General features: G+C 49.7%; 1 protein-coding gene across 2 annotated transcripts in view; it reads left to right on the forward strand.

Annotated features, from left to right (window-relative positions):
- Positions 1-21,680, forward strand: part of SYNM (synemin) — a 28,712-nt gene extending 7,032 nt beyond the window's left edge. Inside the window, exons 2-5 of one of the 2 annotated variants that reach the window (XM_045448758.1) lie at positions 1,628-1,752; positions 11,532-11,602; positions 15,036-17,488; positions 18,410-21,680. In XM_045448758.1, the coding sequence (XP_045304714.1) occupies positions 1,628-1,752; positions 11,532-11,602; positions 15,036-17,488; positions 18,410-18,748 (2,988 nt within the window). In that variant the 3' untranslated portion in view covers positions 18,749-21,680. Of the gene's footprint in view, positions 1-1,627; positions 1,753-11,531; positions 11,603-15,035 lie in introns of both variants that reach the window. The other variant, XM_045448757.1, reaches the window with a different exon arrangement.

Genomic DNA, 21,680 nt, shown 5'->3' on the forward strand with positions numbered 1-21,680 from the left:
AAATTATCCCCTCTCCTTCTGGTGTTACAAGTTTTTGAATTCCACAAAGATAAATATCTAAAAATGTAGCCAATTTAGTGAACTGTATTCAGAAATAATGCTGTTTTCCATTACAAACCGGAAGTTAAAGTATATGGACTCATTCCAGTGTTTAAATATGTGCTCAGTTAATTATTCCTCAGAACAACTATAAAATATTATGCAAAAACTACAATTCAGAGTAATGCAAAACTATAAAATGGCACTGATGGAGCCATTGTATTTATTAACTAAAAGGTATTGTCGATTTAAAATAGCACAGCTTGGGGTGCCCGGTGCGGGGGTGGGGGGAGCTCAGTTGGTTAAGCATCTGACTTCTGCTCAGGTCGTGATCTCACGGTTTGTGAGTTCAAGCCCCGCATTGGGCTCTGTGCTGACAGCTCAGAGCCTGGAGCCTGCTTCGGATTCTGTGTCTCCCTCTTTCTCTCTGCCCCTCCCTTCTTGTGCTCTGTCTCTCAAAAATAAATAAACATTAAAAAAAAAAACAACAACTAAAACCACATCTTGAGGAGTTACTATCTATTATCTTGATCATTTCCAGTCCAACTCACCAGTTGTGTACTGTGCGACGTAGAGGGAGTGGGCATTTTTCTGGAGGAGGGGGATGCCCAACGTGGCAGACCAAGCCCGTCAGTGTCTCCCAGCCAGGGGGAGAGAAGGATAGATGTAATTACCAGGTGTGAGTGGAACCAGCATAAGGGCTGTGAGGATGATGTGAGCATGTGCAGAGAGAGTGCTTATGACTCTGTGCTACAAGTACAGTCAGAAGATTTATATCCCGTTCTGAATTGACATTTATGCCTAGAAGATATTTCTGTCTCATCAATGTAGCTTTCTCCCCAGATGATTGTAAAGTAGCTTTTCTAGGTGAAACACAGAGCTCTGTCAGTGTACCTGCTTATTGTTGGGGAAATCATGAGTACGGAGAAAATTCTGTTTCACATCTGAGTGACTTCTGTTTTTGATGTTGTAAACCCCCTGCTCTCTGGTCTGGGCTTACTTTCAATAGCATCTTCGTAGACTGGTTTGATGTGCTGAGTTTCCTAAGCAGAGATTCTTTAAGAGACTCCTAAGCATTCATTATTATTAGAAAGTAGGAGCAGAGGAGCCAGTGTCCTATCAAAATCGTCCATGTGCAATACAACACAACTTTCATGTGGGGATGCCTGGGTGGCTCAGTCGGTGAAGCATCTGACTTCAGCTCAGGTCATGATCTCACACCTCGTGAGTTCGAGTCCTGCGTCGGGCTCTGTGCTGACAGCTCAGAACCTGGAGCCTCTTCAGATTCTGTGTCTCCTCCTCTCTCTGCCCCTCCCCTGCTCACTCGCGCGTACTCTCCCTCTCTCTCTCAAAAATAAACCTTAAAAAAAATTTAAAAAAACTTTAATGTGGAAGAAATCCTGTATTTAAAAGTCAAAATATAAAAATGCCCTGACAATGACTGCATCTTTAAGAAGCCTAGAGGTGGTTGTGTGTGTGTGTGTGTGTGTGTGTGTGTGTGTGTGTGTGTGTCTTGAACTGTTGGTACCTTCAGTTTGACCAAGCAAAGCTCTAGTCCTGTGATCTAAAAGCCCTTTGTTCTCTTTAGAGAGTGATTACCTGCCTGGAGGATGAGAAGGCGGCCCTCACCTTGGCCATGGCGGACCGGTTGCGGGACTATCAGGAGCTTGTGCAGGTGAAGACTGGCCTCAGCCGGGAGGTGGCAACATATCGGTAAGGATGCTGTGCAAAGAGGTTGCCTTGGCAAAGCTAGAGATCCCCTGTAGCCTCCAGAGTCCCGAGGCTCCGTGATAATCAGAGGACAAACCCTGGCGTGGCCAGCCCTGGAGTCCAGGGCTAGAGAGGAGGAAGAGTGGGGCCTCACTTAGATCACCAAGCCAATCCCCACCCCCCCCGCCCCAGTGATTGATGGGAATGGCGGAATTCATACCCTTGCCTGGCGTCTGCGTGTCCTGGGCTCCAGGGAAGAGTTTTACATGTGTCAGCTCCTTAGATCCTAGGAATTAGCTCCTGCATTTACAGAGGGACAAACTTCACTCAGGGAAGTTATGGAGCTAGAATGTAGGGGTCAGGACTCAGACCCAGAAACTCCCAAGTCCACGTGCTGTTGCACTGTTCAAATCTCAGGGCTCTGTTTCTACTCCCCACAGCTTTGGCCTTGAGGAACTACATTTCTGCCAGCAGATGAGCATGCTACTTTAGGCACTTGGCTTTGTTTATGGAGACGTTGACTTGAATCAGGGGGTGAGCAACCCAGATTAAAAGGTGTCAAAGCCCTCAAAGGGGCTGGATGCTGGGTGGGCAGAGAACATAGCCTGGGGCCCCTGGAACTGCCTGTGGGCCAGCAGAGCAATGCTTCCCTTGGCGTTCCTTTCCCCTCCCGCTCCCCATGGTAAGCAGTCTTTGGTTGGGGTGGTGCCCCATATTTCCTGCAGCTTTCATGTTCAATGAGGACTGGGTACAGAGGGGCCCAGATCTCAGACACTTAACAGTGGAAGCACTTTAGGAGGCCCTGGATCCCCGCTTGTGAGGATGATAATAGCAACCAACATTATCAAGCAAGCCCTTTGTGGCTGTTCATTGTTCAACAGTCTCCCTCTCTGGGTGGGTAGATATTCCTCACCCCTTTCCCAGGTGCGGGAGAGAGGGGCCTGGTAGCCACCCCCCCCCCCCCCCCCCCCCCCACCGCTTCACTCTCAGGATATGTCGGAGCATAAATTGATTGCGGGTGTGAACGAGCTCTGGAAGAAAATCTGCCTTGGCAAGTGAGTAGAAGACACGGTCATAAGTGCCATCTTCTGACAACATCACTGCTAACAGATTGGGAGAGTTCAACCTGGAGAGGAAAAGGAGGGGACCAGGGTCCACTCCCTTGATTAGAGACAGAGCCAGGGCAGAGGCAGGCCTAGTTCAGCACTCCCTGTGGGCTGCACAGTCCACAGTCTTCTGATCATGATTTTGCTCTCAGAATATCCAAATGGCCTGGGTAGCTTTGATATACATTAGTAGCCTAATGCAGCCTCGGGCCAGCCTCATTGTCTGTACTGTCTGGAAGGACTCGCCTCAGCCACCCTCTCATCGAGGCCCTTAGTACCATCAGTGAAGAGGGAGCAGGCAGTGGGGCAGCCCCTGGCCTGGGCCCAAGGCAGCCACTAGGGGGTGAGGTCCACCTAGGGCCCAGCAGCTGAATGGAAGGGTGGGCAAGCCAGTGGGGGCTTTGCTGCGCCCCTCCCTCTGAAAGCCGTGCTGTGGCTGAGCGCTGCAGAGGCCGTGGTAGTCCAGATGCGGACAGAGGGTGGAGGAGGCGACTGCCAGCCTGTCCCTTCTCAAACTCCATCTCCCACATTGTCCTTGGAGACCCCCTGGGATGAACAGTTGCAAAATTAAATTGGTAGGGTGTTCAAACAAATGCTGCGTGAGAGAATCTGGGTTTACTAATAAGGAAAACTTCAAAACGGGCTTTATTCAGGGGGAAGGAAGCATTAATCAGCATTTTCTTCACTTACAAGTGACAGAAGGTCTTCTCAGACTGGCTCAAGCCAAGAGCAGTGTTTATTACTCCCTTAACTGAAGAAGTCCCTAGTTTCAGGCACAGTAGGTCCGAGTGCCCTGGTGAGGTTTGATGGTGACTGTCCCTGCCACTTGCTCTGGTCTTTTCCTTCTTGGCTCTGCCCACGCTGCGGCAGCATGGGCCCCAGGCGGTGCCAGGCTTTGACCTGGAGGTCGGAGGAAGGGGCTCTTTCACATCCAATCCCACCAGAACTCCTGGGCCCAGCTCTCTGGCTCTCTTGGGCCACGTGTTTGTCCCTGGTCAGGGGGACAAAGTGCTCTGGGGCTTGGAACAAGGGGTCACCCTCCCTTGAGTCCCACGGATTGAGATAGCGGGGAGGTGCCCTGAACTTGCACTGACCTGGAGCAGGTGTGGGTTGTCCCAGCAGTGTGACGGTCGGCAGGGGCCCAGTGTACTGCTTCTGTCTGTTGCTGGCATTTCTCTAACCCAATTAAGGGTTGACTTGGCTACCCCCTAGGAATTAAGGTGGCAACAGGACATCCGGAAAGCAGGTGATTGATTTCACCGTGTGTCTCTTTGAAGTCCAAGTTTGCACGGGGAAAATGATGAGCCTGGGCCTGGCCTTGCCTGGTTGCAGATACACCACTGGTGAGAACTGCTTGCAGGCCTCCCTGCTTCCCAGGGCTCAGGATTTAGTCTGGGAGGTGCCCACAGATCTAAAAGACATACAGGCAGTTGAATATAATCCCTTTCTTTGTATGAGCCAAAATTCTAGCATTATTATAGCTGCTGGGTGTCCTGCAGAAAAACCCTTGTCATATGTGACTCTTGTAGGATTTTACCTCGGTATCAGACTTCACATTTGCGTTAGTGCCCGTTTGTTCTTCTGACCCTTTCACAAGTACCCGTTTGATCTTTGTAAGTCTTGACCCACTGTCTTTGAGGAAGTTGACCCTCCTTCCACACCCTGCCCCACTGAGTGCAGCAGAGACTGTCAGCCTCTTGGGGACCAGGGCCTAGGGCCCCCTGCAGTGTGACTTCTTACCAGCCCTGTCTGGAGGGGCCGAGGGTGGCTGACAGTGTCGCTGGCATTGCTTTCCTCTCCTGACCGAGATCATCTACATTTGCCCCAGGTGTTCCGTGCAGTGCCCAGAGTTGATAGCCACCATTCTGACTAAGCATCTCATATGGAAGAGAAGGGGTTGTGGCTCCTTAAAGTCAGCAGCACATCCCAGTACAGCTGGAATTTGTCAGCTGTGTGGAGGCCGGCTCTCAAGTGTCACCAACACTTCTGAACCCAGATATCTGGCCCTTCACTGCGAAAAAGAAATACTAATAACAAAATTGTGTAATTTATAATTAAATGTAGACTTAGAGTTTATAATTAAAGATACAGATTTAATAAGGTAATAAAATTAGAACAAAGCAAACCCCGGAGTCTAAGGCTGGAGGATTTCAGCAAGCCTAGTGGGCCAGTTGGTGGCCAGGGAAGGTAGTGGTGTCTCACCTGGCAGGTGAGTGTGAGAATGAGCCCTCTCCTCCTGTGGGGCTGGCCGATGCTAAGACCAGGGCAAGTACCGGAGAAGGCGGGCTGGCACGGGGACCTGTGCTCACTCTCCTCTACCTGTCACCGGTGAAGTTGTCTGGGGCTGGAGGTGCTTGTCTGCCAGATCCGTGATTGTGAGTGTGTTTGTTACACTGGCAGCTGAGCGGCTGGAGGGGAGATGCTCAAACGGGACAGGGTGTGGTTCTCAGCTCCATCTGTACTTGGGGGTCATCTGGAGAACCTGACGAAGCTTCGGCCCCTGGGCCCAGTCCTAGATATTCCAGTTAACCTGGCCCAGGATGGGCCCAGGTCTGGTGGTTTTACAGCTCCGAGGAGGACTGTCAGGTGCAGCTGGGGTGGAGAAGCATGGGTGCAGACCAACAGGGTTGGCATCATCTCAAGCCTGTGGGAAATGCAGAATCTCCGGCCCATTCCAGACCTCCTGGTCCAAGTCGGCCTCATGACGAGATCCCAGGTGATTCGTGTGCACATCACTGCTTGCAGAGCAGCCTGGGGACATCCTGAAAGCATTAAGCCTGTCTCACAGTAGCCTAGAGATGAGGCAAACGAAGGGCAGGCTTACTGGTTGCCAGGTGCTATGGGGGCATCGTGGATGAGGCACGCAGCCACGGGCTTCCAGGAAGATTGTGTGGGAAGTGCTTCCGGGCAGAAGGGCCAGCCTGGGCGAGGATCTGAGGACGGAGCTAGTGTGGCATCTGTGGCAGTGCCGGGAATTTGGGCAGTTTGGTTTTGGGGGCCTGGCATGGAGGGCTGTGTGTGTGATGGATGGGCAAGAGCCTCCCCTGTGAGGCCATGTTTTGTGAGTGGGGTCTGCCTTCCGGCTGCTCCAGAGACGCTGGCAGGCAGGGCGCTGTGCCTGCTCAGACGGGCCACAGACACATAGCCAGTGGCTTGGTGCTGAGGGTCACGTGCGGTGGATGAGGCTGCGTGGATGTAGGTCGCCTCCTGCACTGGGTAGGAAACAAGAAACGCCCTACAAGACACACAACTGCGAGGCATCTGGAGATCAGAAGGGAGTTCTGAGAATCAGGGAGGGCTTCAGGAGGGAGGTGAGACTGATCTGGATCTTGAAGGATGGTGGAGATTCGATCAGATATGTAAGGAGAGAGGGGAGGCAGGAAGTGGGGGGTGGCGTGTGGGGAGGGACCAGCCCCCTTAGGTGAAAAGCCAAACAAGGTGATAAAAGAGCACACATGCCAAGAAAACACTGTAGACCATTAACTGCCAGCTAACAGGGTCAGATAAAGATGGTTCAGAGGAGGGACAGAGAGCTGCCAGCCAAGGTTGGCAGGAGAGATTTTCAAGAGATGTGAGATTTGAGTTGGCCTTGAAGGGCTGGGAAAGTCGGCAGTAGGAAGTGGGCTGACAGGAAGGACTCCGGAAGGAGCTCCAGGTGGAAGAGTCTGATCAGAAAACAGGTGGAGGAAGGAGAATGCAAGGTGAGTGAGCAGAGGCCTGGGAAGAGGGCAGATGGAGGGGCCTCGACTGGAGGCCACTGAGGTGGAATCTGCACAAGCAGGGGGCAGGGAGGTGGCCGCTGGCAGCTAAAGGGCAGGACGACTGCGTGCCGAGGTTGCGGGGGGTGGGGGGATGGGTGGTGATGTGGGTGCAGGGAGGCCTCAGGAGGTCTCCGGTCACTGGCGATTCAGGTAGAGAGGACCTGACATGGGTGGCCGAGGGAGCCTCTGCGTAGGCTGACCAAGGCGCCGGAGCCTGGCTGGGGGGAGCCCAGGAGCGTGGGAGAAGGGCGCCGCTCATTACGTGCTCTTGCAGACGAGACCTTGGCAGCGAGCCTTCTCTGTGAAGCAGCTGCTTGTTCAGGCTCCGTGAAAACCAGGGGCCAGTGATGCCGTCCAGAGCCCACGGCACCCCAGACCCCCTCCCCCCCCCCGCCGCACTGCTGACACGAAGACCTGGTCCCAAAACTTCAGATTGAGAGCTTGCATAAACACAGCTAGAAAATAGTCTCCTTGCCCTGCCCCCCCCCCCCCCCCACAAAAAGAGAACAGAACCCAGTCATCAGGAATAAGCGATTAGAAAATAGTATGAAAAAAAAAAACCACTTAGGGGTGAAACAAAAAAAAAAGCAAAAACACCCGGGAATAAACGGAGTCCAGAAACCACAAAACTTCAGGCTATGAAAATCGTGTGCACAAGAGTCCCGTCCTGGCTTTCTAATCTGCAGGGTCAGGTGATGCTTTCTCCCTCAAAATATAAAACGATGTTTTGTGTTTTAGGTTTTGGGGGTGAAATATATGACAGTTGTTCTAAATGTCGCTTGGAGAAATGGAAAGCAGGGCCAGACGATTTTTCAAAAGAAAAATACTGAAGGGAGTCTTGCTTTACATATGAACATGTAATGCAAAGATTTGCTGCCTGCGATCTGTCAGGCAAAGTCCTTTTTAAAAGGTTAGGTTGGAAACAACAACGTCAAAGTCAAAACATGTTCTTTGTATGTCTGTGCAGCGGGGACGTGCGAGCTTCCTGTTTCCTCTTTGTAATGGCAGCAGAGACAGCGTGTTTCAAATGGGGGAAATAAATATTCAGTCTCTGGGTTTGGACCGCTAATAAAGCAATACAGATAATTCCTGCCATTGGCAAGTTCATCGTCGTAATGATATTTTTGGTTGCTGTATTATTTTTTTAGGATTACCTATCCCTTTGCGTGCTGCAGTTTAAAGGAAAAACAGTCCTTTGGAATTTCTCAGGCTCTTGGAGGAATACATTTAGTTTTTCTAAATTAAATCCTACTCTTTTGAAAACTTATAACCACGTGTCAACGCTGAGACTTAGCCAGTTATTAGGTGAGATCTTTGAAGTTCATGATGTCTTGTAGTTTCGGGGAGAGGAGACAGAAAGGATGGACCCTTATGTTTGGTTGCTAGCCTTCCCCACGTCACTGAAGAAACGGGTTACCCTTCATTAACCAGGATCGTAGGTTATCCAGAAACTCTTCCCCTCTTGGGCTGCTTCAGTTAACTGAAAATTAGCTCACTTCTCAGGTCAGTAGAAGATGATGACGATTGTGAACATTTACTGAGCACCTGTTCTGGGACCGCCGTTGTTGTGTGAATTTTCCAGTTTACCGGCACCACACACTGGCGAATGCTGCCTGTTTCTGAAATGGGGAAAGTGAGTCACAGAGGGTTTGAGTAGCTTGCCCAAGGTCACAGAATGAGGAAGTGGCAGGCCCAGGATTTGAATCCACACAGCCCGTCTCTGGAAGTTTCTCCATCAACCACTCCCTATGCTTCCTTCCTTTCTCTGTTTTATTAGTAATCTTGGCCCCTCTGTTGATCATTTGATTTTTTTTTTCTAGTCTCTAGAACAGATGGATGGACCTTTGATACGTGATTTAGCACTGAGCACAGAGGGAATGACCAGAAGCAGCATGGCCCTAGTGTGACCTTCCACAAAACACCTGTAGTGTGGGGCGGAGCCTTGCCGGTGCGGATGGTCATATTGTCCTCTGTCTCCGCCTCCCTCTCCTGCACCCAGCCCTGAGTCCAGTCAGGGTGGCAGGCAGCCCCCTACCCTCTCTGGATCTTAGAGGCCAGGGAGGCAGTTCTGAGGCTCCTTCCCCGGCTCTGTCCCCTTTGCCTCCCCTCACTGCCACCCCCCCCTTGCACTTAGCCAGGAAGCACTTTGTGAACCATCCCAGTAGGCTCCACTGGCATCACTTCTGGAAACATCTTCCAGCTGTCCCTCTTCCCTCACTCTTGTCCGCACTTATTGCGGACAGAGGCGTGCCTTGTGCCCCCAGTGAGGAATCATAGCGGACGTGCCCTGTAATTGCATTAGGATAATCTATCCCGGCCAGAGAGCCCCCACCGTGGGCCTGGCTCTGATGACCAGTGGGGTCTATTAGGGCCTGGAGCCTGGCCAGAGGCCACATTATAGCTCACTTATGCACTATGGATTTGTCTCGGACTCCTTAATGAGGCCAGGGACTTGGTTTTCCTGCACATGTTTGCTTATTTTCCTGCTCTAACAGGCTGCCAGCCTGCGGGGCTATATAAAATGTTCACTAATAGCTCGTGATTCAGGGGGTTGGCATTTCTCACAGTCGCCACGGCTTGGCGGCCGTTTTCCTCCAATGCTCTCGAAATAACCAGAGAACGCTCTACCCTTTTCTTAAAGTTGTAGGAGTCTGTTCCCTAAAAATGTTCTTTTTAGAGCTTTTGAGGAAATTTCTGGCATCTCCCCGGCAGAGTTTGTTTGTGCCTCTGTCCTTTGAGTCCTGTGAGCTGCGTTGGCACAGGGCAGGACTGTGTATGTGTCAGGAGAGGTGTCTGTTAATTAAGGTGTGAATTAAATGACAGTCCCTCAACTGTGCCTGTAAGACTCTGTGCTGGACACTCGGGCGGAGAAGGTGACACATCGCTTTGCCTTCCGGGAGCCAGCCATTGAGAGGACGACCGAGTTCTTCCCCGGAAGAAGCTTCATTGTGGGAGAGCCCTGGAGGGGCGTTTTGACGGAAGTCACCAGAAGATGTTGAATATGCTTTCATTGATACGTTCTGGAGGGTCTGTCTGCCGGATTTGTTCTTTTGAAAGTGTGTGTGAAATACTGATGTGTTAGGCCTGTCAGGAAGGTCTAAGCAGCTTGCAGGGATGATGGGCGCCTGGGCTCCATCGAGCCTCCCCACTGGTGAGCTGTGTGCCTTTGGACAAGACACTCTGCCTGCACTCCAGTGCTCTTACCTCTGAGCCAGATGCTTATTGTTGGCCCTGTGTGGGCGGGATGGGGGGTGCTAGGAGGGCTTCATGAGGGTCAGAGCCACGCTCGGTGCCCAGACGTAGCCAGGGCCGGTGACCAGCACGTGACCACACAGACCCCCTCAGGTGACTGGTGCCCGCTCCTCGGTAACCGTAGCCTCCCCCTCAGGGTCCTGAACTCAGTCAGAGTTTGGTGATGGTTGGATTTCCTGAGAGAGGAACAAAAGCATTCTCCCTGAGGGATGGAGGAAGCTATTTCTATCCCCCAGGGGATTTTCTTTATCCCGAACACCCCCAGCCCCCTGCCCTGCCTTGTCACTGAGTTCTCTGCTGACCTGGACTCCTCCTGGAACCTAAAACGCTTGGTCATGAGGATGTGGGATTAACGGGTTGGTATCCCGTTTCCTGGCTTCTGCCCCGAGTGGACGGGCTGGGGCTCTGGACTGGGCCCCTCATCTTCCTGAGTGAGTACCTCAGTCCCTGCTTCGGTGGCAGACCCCCTCCCCTGCCGCATACACCTTGAGTGGGATCCCGTTCGCCCTTGTCTTTGCTTTTTTCCTCTGAAGGGGGGGGCCTCTTCTTTGGCCACCCCCCACCTCCCCACGGGGTTCTCGCACTTACGGGGATCACCACATTTGAATCGGTGGAAATAGAACTTGGCGCTGGTTTGCCTGAACCACTGAGTCCCTGCTCGGATCTGGCATCTCTCCTCCGTTTTTATGCCCAGCTCTCAGTGGTAATATCAGTATTTCCAAGTGGGCCCAGCTTCTGGTTGCCCTTTGCCATATACAGTGTGTTTCTTGGAACTGACGTTAGTGACTTCACACATTGCTCTAGCAACCAAGACAACTGTTGTGGCCGCAGCGGCCAGCGTCCTCGGGGTCTCTCTCTGAGTGACGGACGTCCCGGTGCTGACCTGTCCCAGCACGCCGGGTGTTTCGGGGCCAGAGCCTGACACCCCGTTCTCCCCCAGGGCTCTGAGTTGTGTGCGTGAATGACAGCTTACTGAAGACACTGCAGTTTTAGACTTCTGGATGTGGCCAAAGGAATCACCCGATCAAGTGCCTTTTGCTGTTTCATTAAAGGAGAGACCAGGATGCTTCTCTGGATGACACGGTGGAGAGGTGGTCTGCAGCCTGTCCTTTTCCTCTTCTACCTGCCCACTTTCCATCTCTTGTTTTCCCTTTTCTCTCCAGGATGTCCCCAGGACACCCAGTGTAAAAACCATAAATGCATTCTGGCTGCCTTATTTACAAACCAGTGTCAGTCCTTGCTCTGCTCTTAGTCGACCCCCAACGTGTGACTCCAGAAAGACCCCTGTGGGAGTTATGATTATTCTGGGGCCCTTTAGCCCTGGGGAGATCTGCCGTGCATGGGCCTGTCCCCGCTTCCCAGACAAGCCAGACCCCTGATCCCCATTCCTAGGCCCACATCTCTCTTCTCCTCCTTTTCCTTGTCCTGGGCTTGGAAGGGCTTTCTGGAAGGTCTGTAGCCCTCACCCCACATTATGTTCATTGCTCTATCCAGCCAGGCCCACTGAGGTGGGCTTCGATCCCTGTGGTGCAATATCTTCAGACACAAGTCCTGTGACACTGGGACACTGTGGTCATGGACCAGATACTACATACTATGGCTTACAGCAGCACTTCTCACTCTTTTATTTCCTGATGAATTTTTTTTTTTTTAATTTTTACAGAGCCTTACTAGAAGGAGAAAGTAATCCAGAGATACTGATCTTGACTGAGCGCATCGAAAACGTGCCACAAGGTAAATATAAGAAAAGCTAAATATTTAATTGTAGGGTGTTTTCTGTATGAACAGGTTGATTCCATGGTTAAATAGTAAGGCATCATTTGTCAGGAAGAATTTGGGATTAGGTATGATTTTTTTTTTTTTTTTTTTCAGATAAGTGTCATTCATGCCTCTCTTAAGTACCAGCCAGATTTTATTTGGTAGGCTGTGGTTTAAATAGCAATGTAAGTGTGAATGCATGGGACAGTGTTTAGTAAGCTCATTTATTCATCTAGCCAATACTTTGGGGGCGTTTCCTACCCAGTGTGGTGAGTGGGGAAGAGGGGGGTGCTGATGGAGAGGCGGGAAGGGTGAAGGGCGAGGAGACAGTGGACGTGGACTTGTTTGTCATACCCTTCAGAAGGAACACCCTTTACGGACCAAAGACTTACAGGTTGTTTCCCCCCCCCCCCCCCCCCCCCACTTCTGGATATATATCTTTTTTAATTTTTTATTTATTTTTTTTCCCTTTTATTTTTTGATTTTTTTTTTCAATATGAAATTTATTGTCAAATTGGTTTCCATACAACACTCAGTGCTCATCCCAACAGGTGCCCTCAATACGCATCACCACCCCTCCCCCTTCCCCCAACAACCCTTAGTTTGTTCTCAGTATTTAAGAGTCTCTTACGGTTTGCCTCCTTCCCTCTCTGTAACTTTTTTTTCCCCCTTCCCCTCCCCCCGGTCTTCTGTTAAGTTTCTTAGGATCCACATATGAGTGAAAACATATGGTATCTGTCTTTCTCTGCCTGTCTTATTTCACTTAGCGTAACACTTTCCAGTTCCATCCACGTTGCTACAAAAAGCCATATTTCATTCTTTCTCATTGCCACATAGTATTCCATTCTGTATATAAACCACAATTTCTTTATCCATTCATCACTTGATGGACATTTAGGCTCTTTCCCATAATTTGGCTATTGTTGAAAGTGCTGCTATAAACATTGGGGTACAGGTGCCCCTATGCATCAGCACTCCTGTATCCCTTGGGGAAATTCCTAGCAGTGCTATTGCTGGGCCATAGGGTAGATCTTACAGTTTTAACACAAGTATCAGGAGGTATTACTTTGTATGGCAAGTAGTCTACTCTCTGGAACTCGCTGGCCCATGGGGGCAGAGGTGGGAACGGTTATACCGTTTGTATTACTGAGCTGCATTGGCCCGGGCAGCTCAGATTGACATGGGTAGCAGGTGTCACTGGGTGCCCTAAGGTCTGTCTTGATTGAGGCCAAAAGCTACAGAATAAAGGTCATATTTCCTGTAGCTACGGAACCAATGAGCAGGTTAGTGTTCACTAGAAAGACCCTAAGAAACCTGTAGGATAACTTTAAAAAGGAAAAAAGAAAAGCTTAAAAGCCGTATAGAGTCTTAAAGGGCTTTCTGGCTAAGCAAGGCAGATTAAATTACTTATAGTATGTTTAGTATATACCTTATTCAGCAGAGTTTCAGTCTGCATGAGTATTACCACATTCAAAATCATGGCAAATTGGGAATGCATATATTTGGTACATCTGTCAGGAGAATATTTAGTTAACTGCCAGTCTGGATAGATGGCATATTAAAAAAAAAAAAAAAACAGTTTCCATCTTTATTTTTCAAAAACAGCAGGCAATTCACAGATTTGAAAGGTCACTGATTCAGAACAATAATTTTGGTTTCAGGTGTCTGTGACTGGTAGGAATTGTGTCTTAGACAATATCCAGTAAGTTTACTTACTGATTTTGAGAGTAAGGTTGAAAAAAAGCAAAGATGTTATTCACCAGATTTCAAGGTTTACTTCAGTCACTTAGATTTTTTACGTGAGGCTATTTAAGTCTGAAAGTCCATCACATCACTTAGAAGGGAGAGAGGAGAAAAGGGCTGGGGCCACACTTTGAGGAGAACCACCAGTTGAGGGCCAGGGCTTGCTAATCTTTGACTAGCTGAGTTCTTGGAGCCTAGGGAGAACTCAGCAGGAGGGTTACTGTGGGCCTCTGTTAACTTGTTTCATTCACTGATTGTTTCATCTGGCTTGTTAAAGGATACAGAGACAGTATTTGTAAACTAAATCTATTTTAGCAGTTATGGATTAGGCTAAAAGAAAGTAGCATTAGAATAAAGAGGACCAATTGTGAACTCTTCTAATAGGCTTTGAGTTTCCAGATAGTTGTGTGTCCTGTGTGATATACATGCAGTTAACTGTTCACTGAATAAATGTACGGATGTGTTCTTAGATAGTGAATTTATCAATACTTATGAATACACTTATGTTTCTTTTGTAATATTGTATAGAATAATTCTGGCCACTTGCCCACACTCGGTTGACAGCCTAAAACCAGTCTGTCATCTTCCATATTTCTTGGTGAACCTTAATTAAAGACCAGATGGTTCTTGCAGTTTCCCAGGGATTCATCTTCTGGGGCCTCTCTGTTTAAGATCAGTATATTGACCTGAAAGGAGGAATCTTGGAGAAAATGTCCTGGCCTGGTCTTTCTCTTGTACCCTGAGCTCTGTCCTAAAGAGGCCCCTGGCTTTGGCTGATGTGACAGGGAGATCAAGGGTGGAGAGTGGGCTTTGCTAGGCTCAGCTGGATGGGGTGTGGTGGGCACAAGGGGGCGCTCTCAGGGTGGACGGTGCTCTTGACCACATTCTAACCCACCAGCTGCTATGCCTGAGAGCAGGTACCCACCTGGAGTTTGGACATCCCCGAGGGTAAGCACCCTCTGTGGACCATCCGGAGCAAAGCAAGAAGCCCAGGATCAGGACATTAAAACAGACCGTAGTGTTGGTGACTGGTCAGCTTCCTGCTCTGGCTCCCTTTCAAATGGACAGTTTGTAAAGAAAAAAAATAGAAGTATAAAAATAGAAGAAGCCAGGGAGCTTTAGAAAAAGTTAACCTCGTCAATACTTGTTGGCCCAACATGGAAACCAGTGACAAATCAGAGCATATTAAATGGGGGAGAGAGAATGCCAGTTAGCGTGGAGTGATCTCGTACTTTGTAATAATGAAGCTCTCTTCTCCACGGAAATAAGTAAAATAAACTCAGGCTGTCAACAAAGCAGCAATGCATGTTTCCAAACTGTCATGGTACTGTGAAATTTAATCCACAGAGACTAGCGCCCAGCCTCTCGAATGCACACGCCGAGCTGCGCGAGCTCACGTTTGCTGATGTTTGTGAAGGTGGATGATATTTGAAGATCAGCAACAAGAGCAAAGTGTTGTGCTGTGGCATGCATAGCACTACATTTTATTGTAACGGGTTTTTTTTTTTTTTAAACTACCAAAATCAATGATTTGGGGGTGGAAAATAGCTCATTTGTAAATGCCCTTTCTGCCATAATAGTTTGTATTTATGATGATGGGATGGGATTTGACCTGTAGTGATGCTTTTAAGATGAGAGAGGTAATGATGACTGTCGTTTTCTGCAGAGTTCAGAAAAACATCCTATCAGTATGCCAGCACGGTGCTGCAGAGGGAAAATGAACGAAATCTGTTTCCCAGGCGGAAAGCACCTCCGGCCAGCTTCAGCCACAGCCTGGCGCAGCGCTCTCACCTGTCGGCAAAGCCCGGAGCTCGGCCCGCCGTCCCAGGTGCTGCGGGCGGTGGCTTCCTAGGCTCGGGATATTCTTCCCTAACCACTACCCGGTGGGAGAAAACTGATGGCAAAACTGCCGACTCTCAGGAAAAACCTGCCAACAGCCAAGCCAACGTCAGAACTTTCTCTCCAGTGCCCGGTCTTTTAAGGGATACTGAGGCTCCAGCGAAAACATTCCCCGAAAGACCGAGAACCGCGGGTACAAAGGCCGCCTCTGCTAATGTAGCCAAAGAGCCCGCCCTTGCCCAAAAGCCCTATCGGGACAATGTGTCGGCAGGTGCTTCCAAAAGCACGTGGTCAAGTGAGAGAACCGTCCTTGTGGAAAAGAAGACGGGGGCTAACGTCACGAGAGAGCAGGAGAGAAACAGGCCAGGTACCATCCAAACAAAGTGGGAAGAGAAGGTGTTTGATTCCAAAGAGAAGGCTTCAGAGGAGAGGAATCTAAGGTGGGAAGAGCTGACAAAGTTAGATAAAGAAGCAAGAAAAAGAGAAAGCCAGCAAATGAGGGAAAAGGAGAGAGGGAAGGAGTCGGCGAAGGAGAAGAGTGTTCGAGAAAGAGAGGTACCGATCAGTCTAGAAGTCTCCCAGGATAGCACACCAGGGGTGGCCCCGAAAGGTTTGCAGACTCCCCTCCAGGGGGATGCTCGTGACGGTGCAGGCAGAGGCATGGAAAAGAGGGAGGCCAGGTTCAGGCTGGACCGCGGCGACACCACCAGCTCCCCGAAGGGCGACTCCACGACCGAAACCATAGCCGAAAACATCGTCTCCAGTATCCTGAAGCAGTTTACCCAGTCTCCTGATACAGAGACATCCGCTAATTCTTTTCCAGACACAAAGGTCACTTACATGGATAGGAAGGAGCTTCCCGGCGACAGGAAAACAAAGACTGAGATAGTCGTGGAGTCGAAACTGACCGAAGAGGTGGATATTTCAGACGAGGCTGGCCTGGACTATCTTCTGAGCAAGGATGTTAAGGAGGTGGACCTGAAAGGAAAATCGGCTGAGCGGATGATAGGAGACATAATCAACCTTGGTCTGAAAGGAAGAGAGGGGAGGGCAAGGGTGGTCAACGTGGAGATCATTGAGGAGCCCGTGAGCTATGTTGCTGGTGAGAAGGCGGATGAGTTTTCTACCCCCTTCGAAGTGGAGGAGGTTGATGATGTGTCTCCGGGCTCCAAGGGGCTGGCTGAAGAGGAAGAAGCTTATGGAGAAACAGACATCATGTTCTCAGGCAATCAGCATAAAAAGACCAAGCGGCCCCAAGAGAACGTAACTCACGTTGAAGAAGTAATGGAGGCGGGTGACTCAGAGGGAGAGCAGAGTTATTTTGTGTCGACCCCAGATGAGCACCCTGCAGGCCAGGACAGAGACGAGGGCTCGGTGTATGGGCAGATCCACATTGAAGAAGAATCCACCATCAGGTACTCTTGGCAAGATGAAATCATGCCAGGGACTCGGAGAAGAATAAAGACGGATGATGGGCTGGGGGAGAAGGTGGTGAAGCCGTTGGACGTCTCAGAACCTTCCGTGGAGGAGGAGGTGGGTTATACTCACTGGAAGGAACAAGCTAGAAGTGGTGAATTTCATGCTGAGCCCACAGTCATCGAGAAGGAGATTAAGATACCACCTGAGTTCCACACGTCCATTAAGGGATCCTTCAAGGAGCCCAGACACCAGCTGGTGGAGGTTATCGGGCAGCTGGAAGAGAGCCTTCCGGAGCGCATGAAGGAAGAGCTGTCTGCTCTCACCAGAGAGGGTCAGGGCGGGCCCGAGAACGTTTCGGTCGACGTAAAGAAAGTCCACACCTCCGGGGGTAGGTCCGTGACCTTGGTTGCCGAAGTCAACCTCTCGAGAACCGTGGATGCCGATCAGTTAGACCTGGAGGAGCTGAGCAAAGACGAAGCCAGTGAAATCGAGAAAACCGTGGAGTCAGTGGTACGAGACAGTTTGGCCAGGCGGCACAGCCCGGTGCCTGGAAGCCCAGACGGGGAGACCGCAGAGGAGCCCCCGGCTGCCGGCTTTCGCTTCAAGCGCTGGGCCACCCAGGAACTGTACCGCCCCGGCGGTGAGGAGGGCGATGCCAGCCGGGCCTCTCAGGGCACAGAGCAGGTCGCTTCCCCGGGTCCGGTGTCAGCCACGGTAGAAGTCACCAGCCCGAGGGGCTTTGCCCAGTCACACGTGGTAGAGGACGTAAGCCGGTCTGTCAGGCGTGTTAAAGTAGACCCCACTGGGATTTGGAGGACTGAGCAAGTCACACGAGAAGGACCCACTGCACAAGTGGTGGAGGTAAGTGGGGAAGGGGACCTAAGTCCGGCCCTGAGCTCGCCAGGAGCCACCTGGTCTGTGAGGCACTTCACCCTGAGCCCTGATCAAAGTCAAGTGTCCCAGGAAGTCTTCTTCCAAAGGTCTGTCCCTGCCTTTCGGGAGGCAGGGGGCACAGAAGAGCCTGGCCCGATAGAGCTGTCCACAGATATGGACACAGCGGGGAGGCGCAGTGTGTTTGGCTCCGAACAGTTTCATGCTAAAAGGGAAATTACTTTTCAGGGCCCCATTTCTGGGTCGGGGAAGGTTGGCGATTATTTTCAAACAGAAGAGTCAGTGGGTACCCAGACTTCTGTAAAGGACCTTCAGGTGGGCCCCAGAGAGGGGTTCGGGGAGCAGATCCAGTTCAGAGCCCCCCTTTCAGACAGAAGGGCGTTGAGTATCAGGGAAGCTTCCGTGAGCACCGAAGAGTGGTCAGGGGACGGCACATCCGTCAGGCAGGTCACGGTCTGGGCTCAGCAGCATCAGACCACTGAGCACGTAGTTCCCCTGCCCCGGGAATTCAGCCACTCAGAAAGCAGTGCCCGTGGAGAGGGCTCGGCAGACGTGAGCCAGGCTGCGCGTAGTTCCGCTGTGGGTGGGAGGATCCTGATGACCGGAAAGAGCACCTTCCAGAGTGCCAGTTCCCAGTGGCCTCAGGAGGCCAGTGTGGGAGATGCACGAGGGGCAGAGGAGACACCGGGCATGAGCAGAGCCTTTAGGCACATTTGTCTGGGTCCCGCAGAGACCACAGCCTCTGAACGGGTTGTCTTCCACGAGCCCGTTTCCAAATCGCTCGCACCTGCCGGTTCAGCGGGCTCCCCTGAGCTAGGCGAGTTGGCAGACGGCAGCGGGGTGCTCAGGCATGTGGCACGGGGCCCCAAAGACTCTCCGTTTACCTTTCAGATGGACATAAGTCACGTGGAGGCGAGCCCCCGCTGGACGCAAGACACCACGGTCTTCTTCCCCGCAGGGACGGAAGCGGCGGCTCGTGGTGCCCCTGACCGTGGTGCCTGGAGCGACGGGGGCAGTGGGAATGCCTGGGTGGCCAGCGTGAGCTTTCAGGGCTCTTCCGGGGACGGACACCAGGGCCCCGGGGAAAAGGGCAAGGCGCAGGCTGAGTTTGACAAGAAGGTGCAGCTACAGAGGATGGTAGACCAAAGGTCGGTGATTTCGGATGAAAAGAAAGTCGCCCTCCTCTATCTGGACAATCAGGAGGAGGAGAATGAGGGCCACTGGTTTTGATAAGCAAATATTTTGTTTTCAGTGGTGTCTTATCTGGTGACACAATAACACACAGAGGCCTTTACTTCTTTGAAGGAGGGAGGCTCAGTCCTTATGAAGACCTCCCCATTTTTCTTACTTTCTCCAAAGAGCGCTCCAGGCGATGTCACTTTACTTTATAATCTGTAAAGGTGTCAAATTAATTCATGCCTTCGAAGGCATTTGAATTTTTTGAGTTGGAACTTTGACACAAATATTTTTTATCTTTTTAGTCTTAAAAGTTCCTTTTTCTGGAGTTTTCTCTCCACTGCTTGAGACAGTTTCGACCAATTTTGCTCCTGGTCATGGAAATGCCTCACATCTGTTTGAAGTTATAATCAACTCTCTATAGGGAAAATGCCTAAACAGTAACAATATAGTAAGATGCCTATATGATAACAAGATTAAAGTAGTATATTTAAGAGTAAACTTTATTTGCATGTGCTAATATGAAATAATCAACTAACATTTAAAAGGAAAAATGCGTACATTTGTCACTTTTCCAAGTCTTCTCAAAAAGAAATCCTAGGAAAGAAGCAGATTGCTTCCATAAAAGATAAAAGTGAAAAAAAAAAAAAACCTAAATGGTTCTAAATTTAGGAAAAAGTTAAGTTCACTTTGAGACTTGAATGAATTGCTTTCTATGTGCAGAACTCCAAAAAATATATAGTATTTTTGTTTATGGAGAGGACAGCTTCAGCCCATTTGATATTCCAAGTCCACATGCTTGCTATGTTCGTGTAATTTCTTAGAAGCCCACCCTGGGCTTGTGTGTAGGGAAAGTGACTGTTGGGAATGGGTTATTGTATTTCCTTTCTCACAGCACTGGGTTGTTAAGTAGCATACAGTCTAAGTATTCTTGTTTGTTACAACCTAAGTTCTGGAGTAGCCAGCTCCCGCCAGAGTGTTAAGCTTCTCCACACCTTAACCCTTAGCCCTGTCTACACATTTAATTTTACTGGCGGGAGGCAGACCCTGAAGACAGTAAAGAGAATGCTGATGATGCTCAAGCTAGAGCCTGGCTTGCCAGATGATCCTGTGCCGTGACATTGGAAGCACAGGGTAGACTGTGCCTCCCAGAGAAGGCCTTGCAACGCACCGCTAAAGGGACCGAAGTCTGGGTGATGCAAAATGACAACCAACCTCGAGGACGTTTTTGCATTTTCTTTTTTTTTTTTTTAACGTTTATTTATTTTTGAGACAGAGAGAGACAGAGCATGAACAGGGGAGGGGTAGAGAGAGAGGGAGACACAGAATCTGAAACAGGCTCCAGGCTCTGAGCGGTCAGCACAGAGCCCGACACGGGGCTCGAACTCATGGACCGTGAGATCGTGACCTGAGCTGAAGTCGGACGCTTAACCGACCAAGCCACCCAGGCGCCCCTGTTTTTGCATTTTCAACAGAAATCATTACAGCTGGGGTGTTTTGCCCAGGGAAGAGAATACTAATGTTACATAGGATAAGATGTTTTGTGGGAGGGACTGGGTGCCTCTCCTGCTGCCCAGCACCCAGGAGGGGCCCTGGAGGAAGGCAAAGGCCCTACCCTCGCGGGCCACGGGATGCTGACGTGCAGGTACACACCGTGAAGTTGAAGGTACTAGAAAGAGTGAGTGTGCTTTACTGGGTTTGTTTTATTTTACGTAAGGGTATTGCTTTTAAGGCTTCGTCTTTAAAGGTAGTGGCACACAGAAATTACCTCTCCAGCAGCACAGTATTATTTTAATCCAAACTAGTTGCTTGCACATAACATTGTTTAAACTGTACTTCCGGTAACAAAGAATCCTAGAGCTGCCAGTAGGACACTGAGGAATAGTGATTGGAGGTAATGCCATCCTCTAGTGGGTTATGATGTTGGGGGTGGTGGTTATGGCATGAGGGTCTTCCCTCGGTGGGGGAGGGGGGATGTCACACAGTGGCCCTCAGCTCCTAGAAATGGCTACAGCAGGTAGTTTAGGGAGACTGCATTTTCTTAATAAGTGGAGGAGAAATGCAGCCAAGCTTTCAGGATGATCCATTTTACAAACACTGTGAATCGGGGTATAGAAAAAGTTGAACTGCAAGTTTAAACCTTTGTTATCTTCCAAATGAACTAGTAATTGTCACAGACTGGTACAGAGGTGATGGCTTGGCAAACATAGCCTTCTTGTTTCTCATATAGTCAAAGATGGGCGATTTTATGTTAGCTGTAATTGGTAATGGTATTTGTAGAAGTGATTTATTGGTCAAGGTGACAGCCTACTGTTTTGATGGCGACACAGACTGAGGATGGGGAGTCTGTTATGTGAGTCTGAGTGGGCTTACTTTAATGTCCCTCTCCTGCCTTGTGATCTTGTAAATGAGTGCTAACGGGGACAGATTTTTAATATCATGACCCACCTCTCTTTGGAAAATATCTTAGGTCTTAATTTATATTTCCATGTTAGAACACATGTCTTCAAGAAGCATCCTGCCAAGAGTACTTACCAATATGGACTCCTGAGCTGTCTTTGGTTACTCAGTCTCTGGATCACCCAGGAGCAGGCATGCCCTCCACACTGTGAAGGTCGCCTGAAAGTTGTGTCCTTTAAAACCAGTCGCTCTGGAGACCATAGAAATCAACTTTGTGGGTTGGGACAGAACCAATTTTTGCTGTTGTATAGACAAAACAGTATTAATGGAATGTTTTTCACCTTCCCACTGGTTGTTTTGATATCATTTGTTTCAAATGTATATTTAGAATGGAATCACTTACAAAGCTCATATTTCTAAGCTCCTGTTCCCTACGAAGGGAAATGTCACAAGAATGTATAAAAATAAAAATCTAAGAAAAAAAAAAAAACAAACCTCCACATTGTTCCTAAAGAGAATGAATGTTTTCCAGTAGGTGTTTTTGTGGTTTCTATTTAAGCTCTAATTAAAGCATCTATGTGTTTTA

Source organism: Leopardus geoffroyi, chromosome B3 (assembly GCF_018350155.1).
Source record: "Leopardus geoffroyi isolate Oge1 chromosome B3, O.geoffroyi_Oge1_pat1.0, whole genome shotgun sequence".
Classification (NCBI taxonomy): Eukaryota; Metazoa; Chordata; class Mammalia; order Carnivora; family Felidae; genus Leopardus; species Leopardus geoffroyi.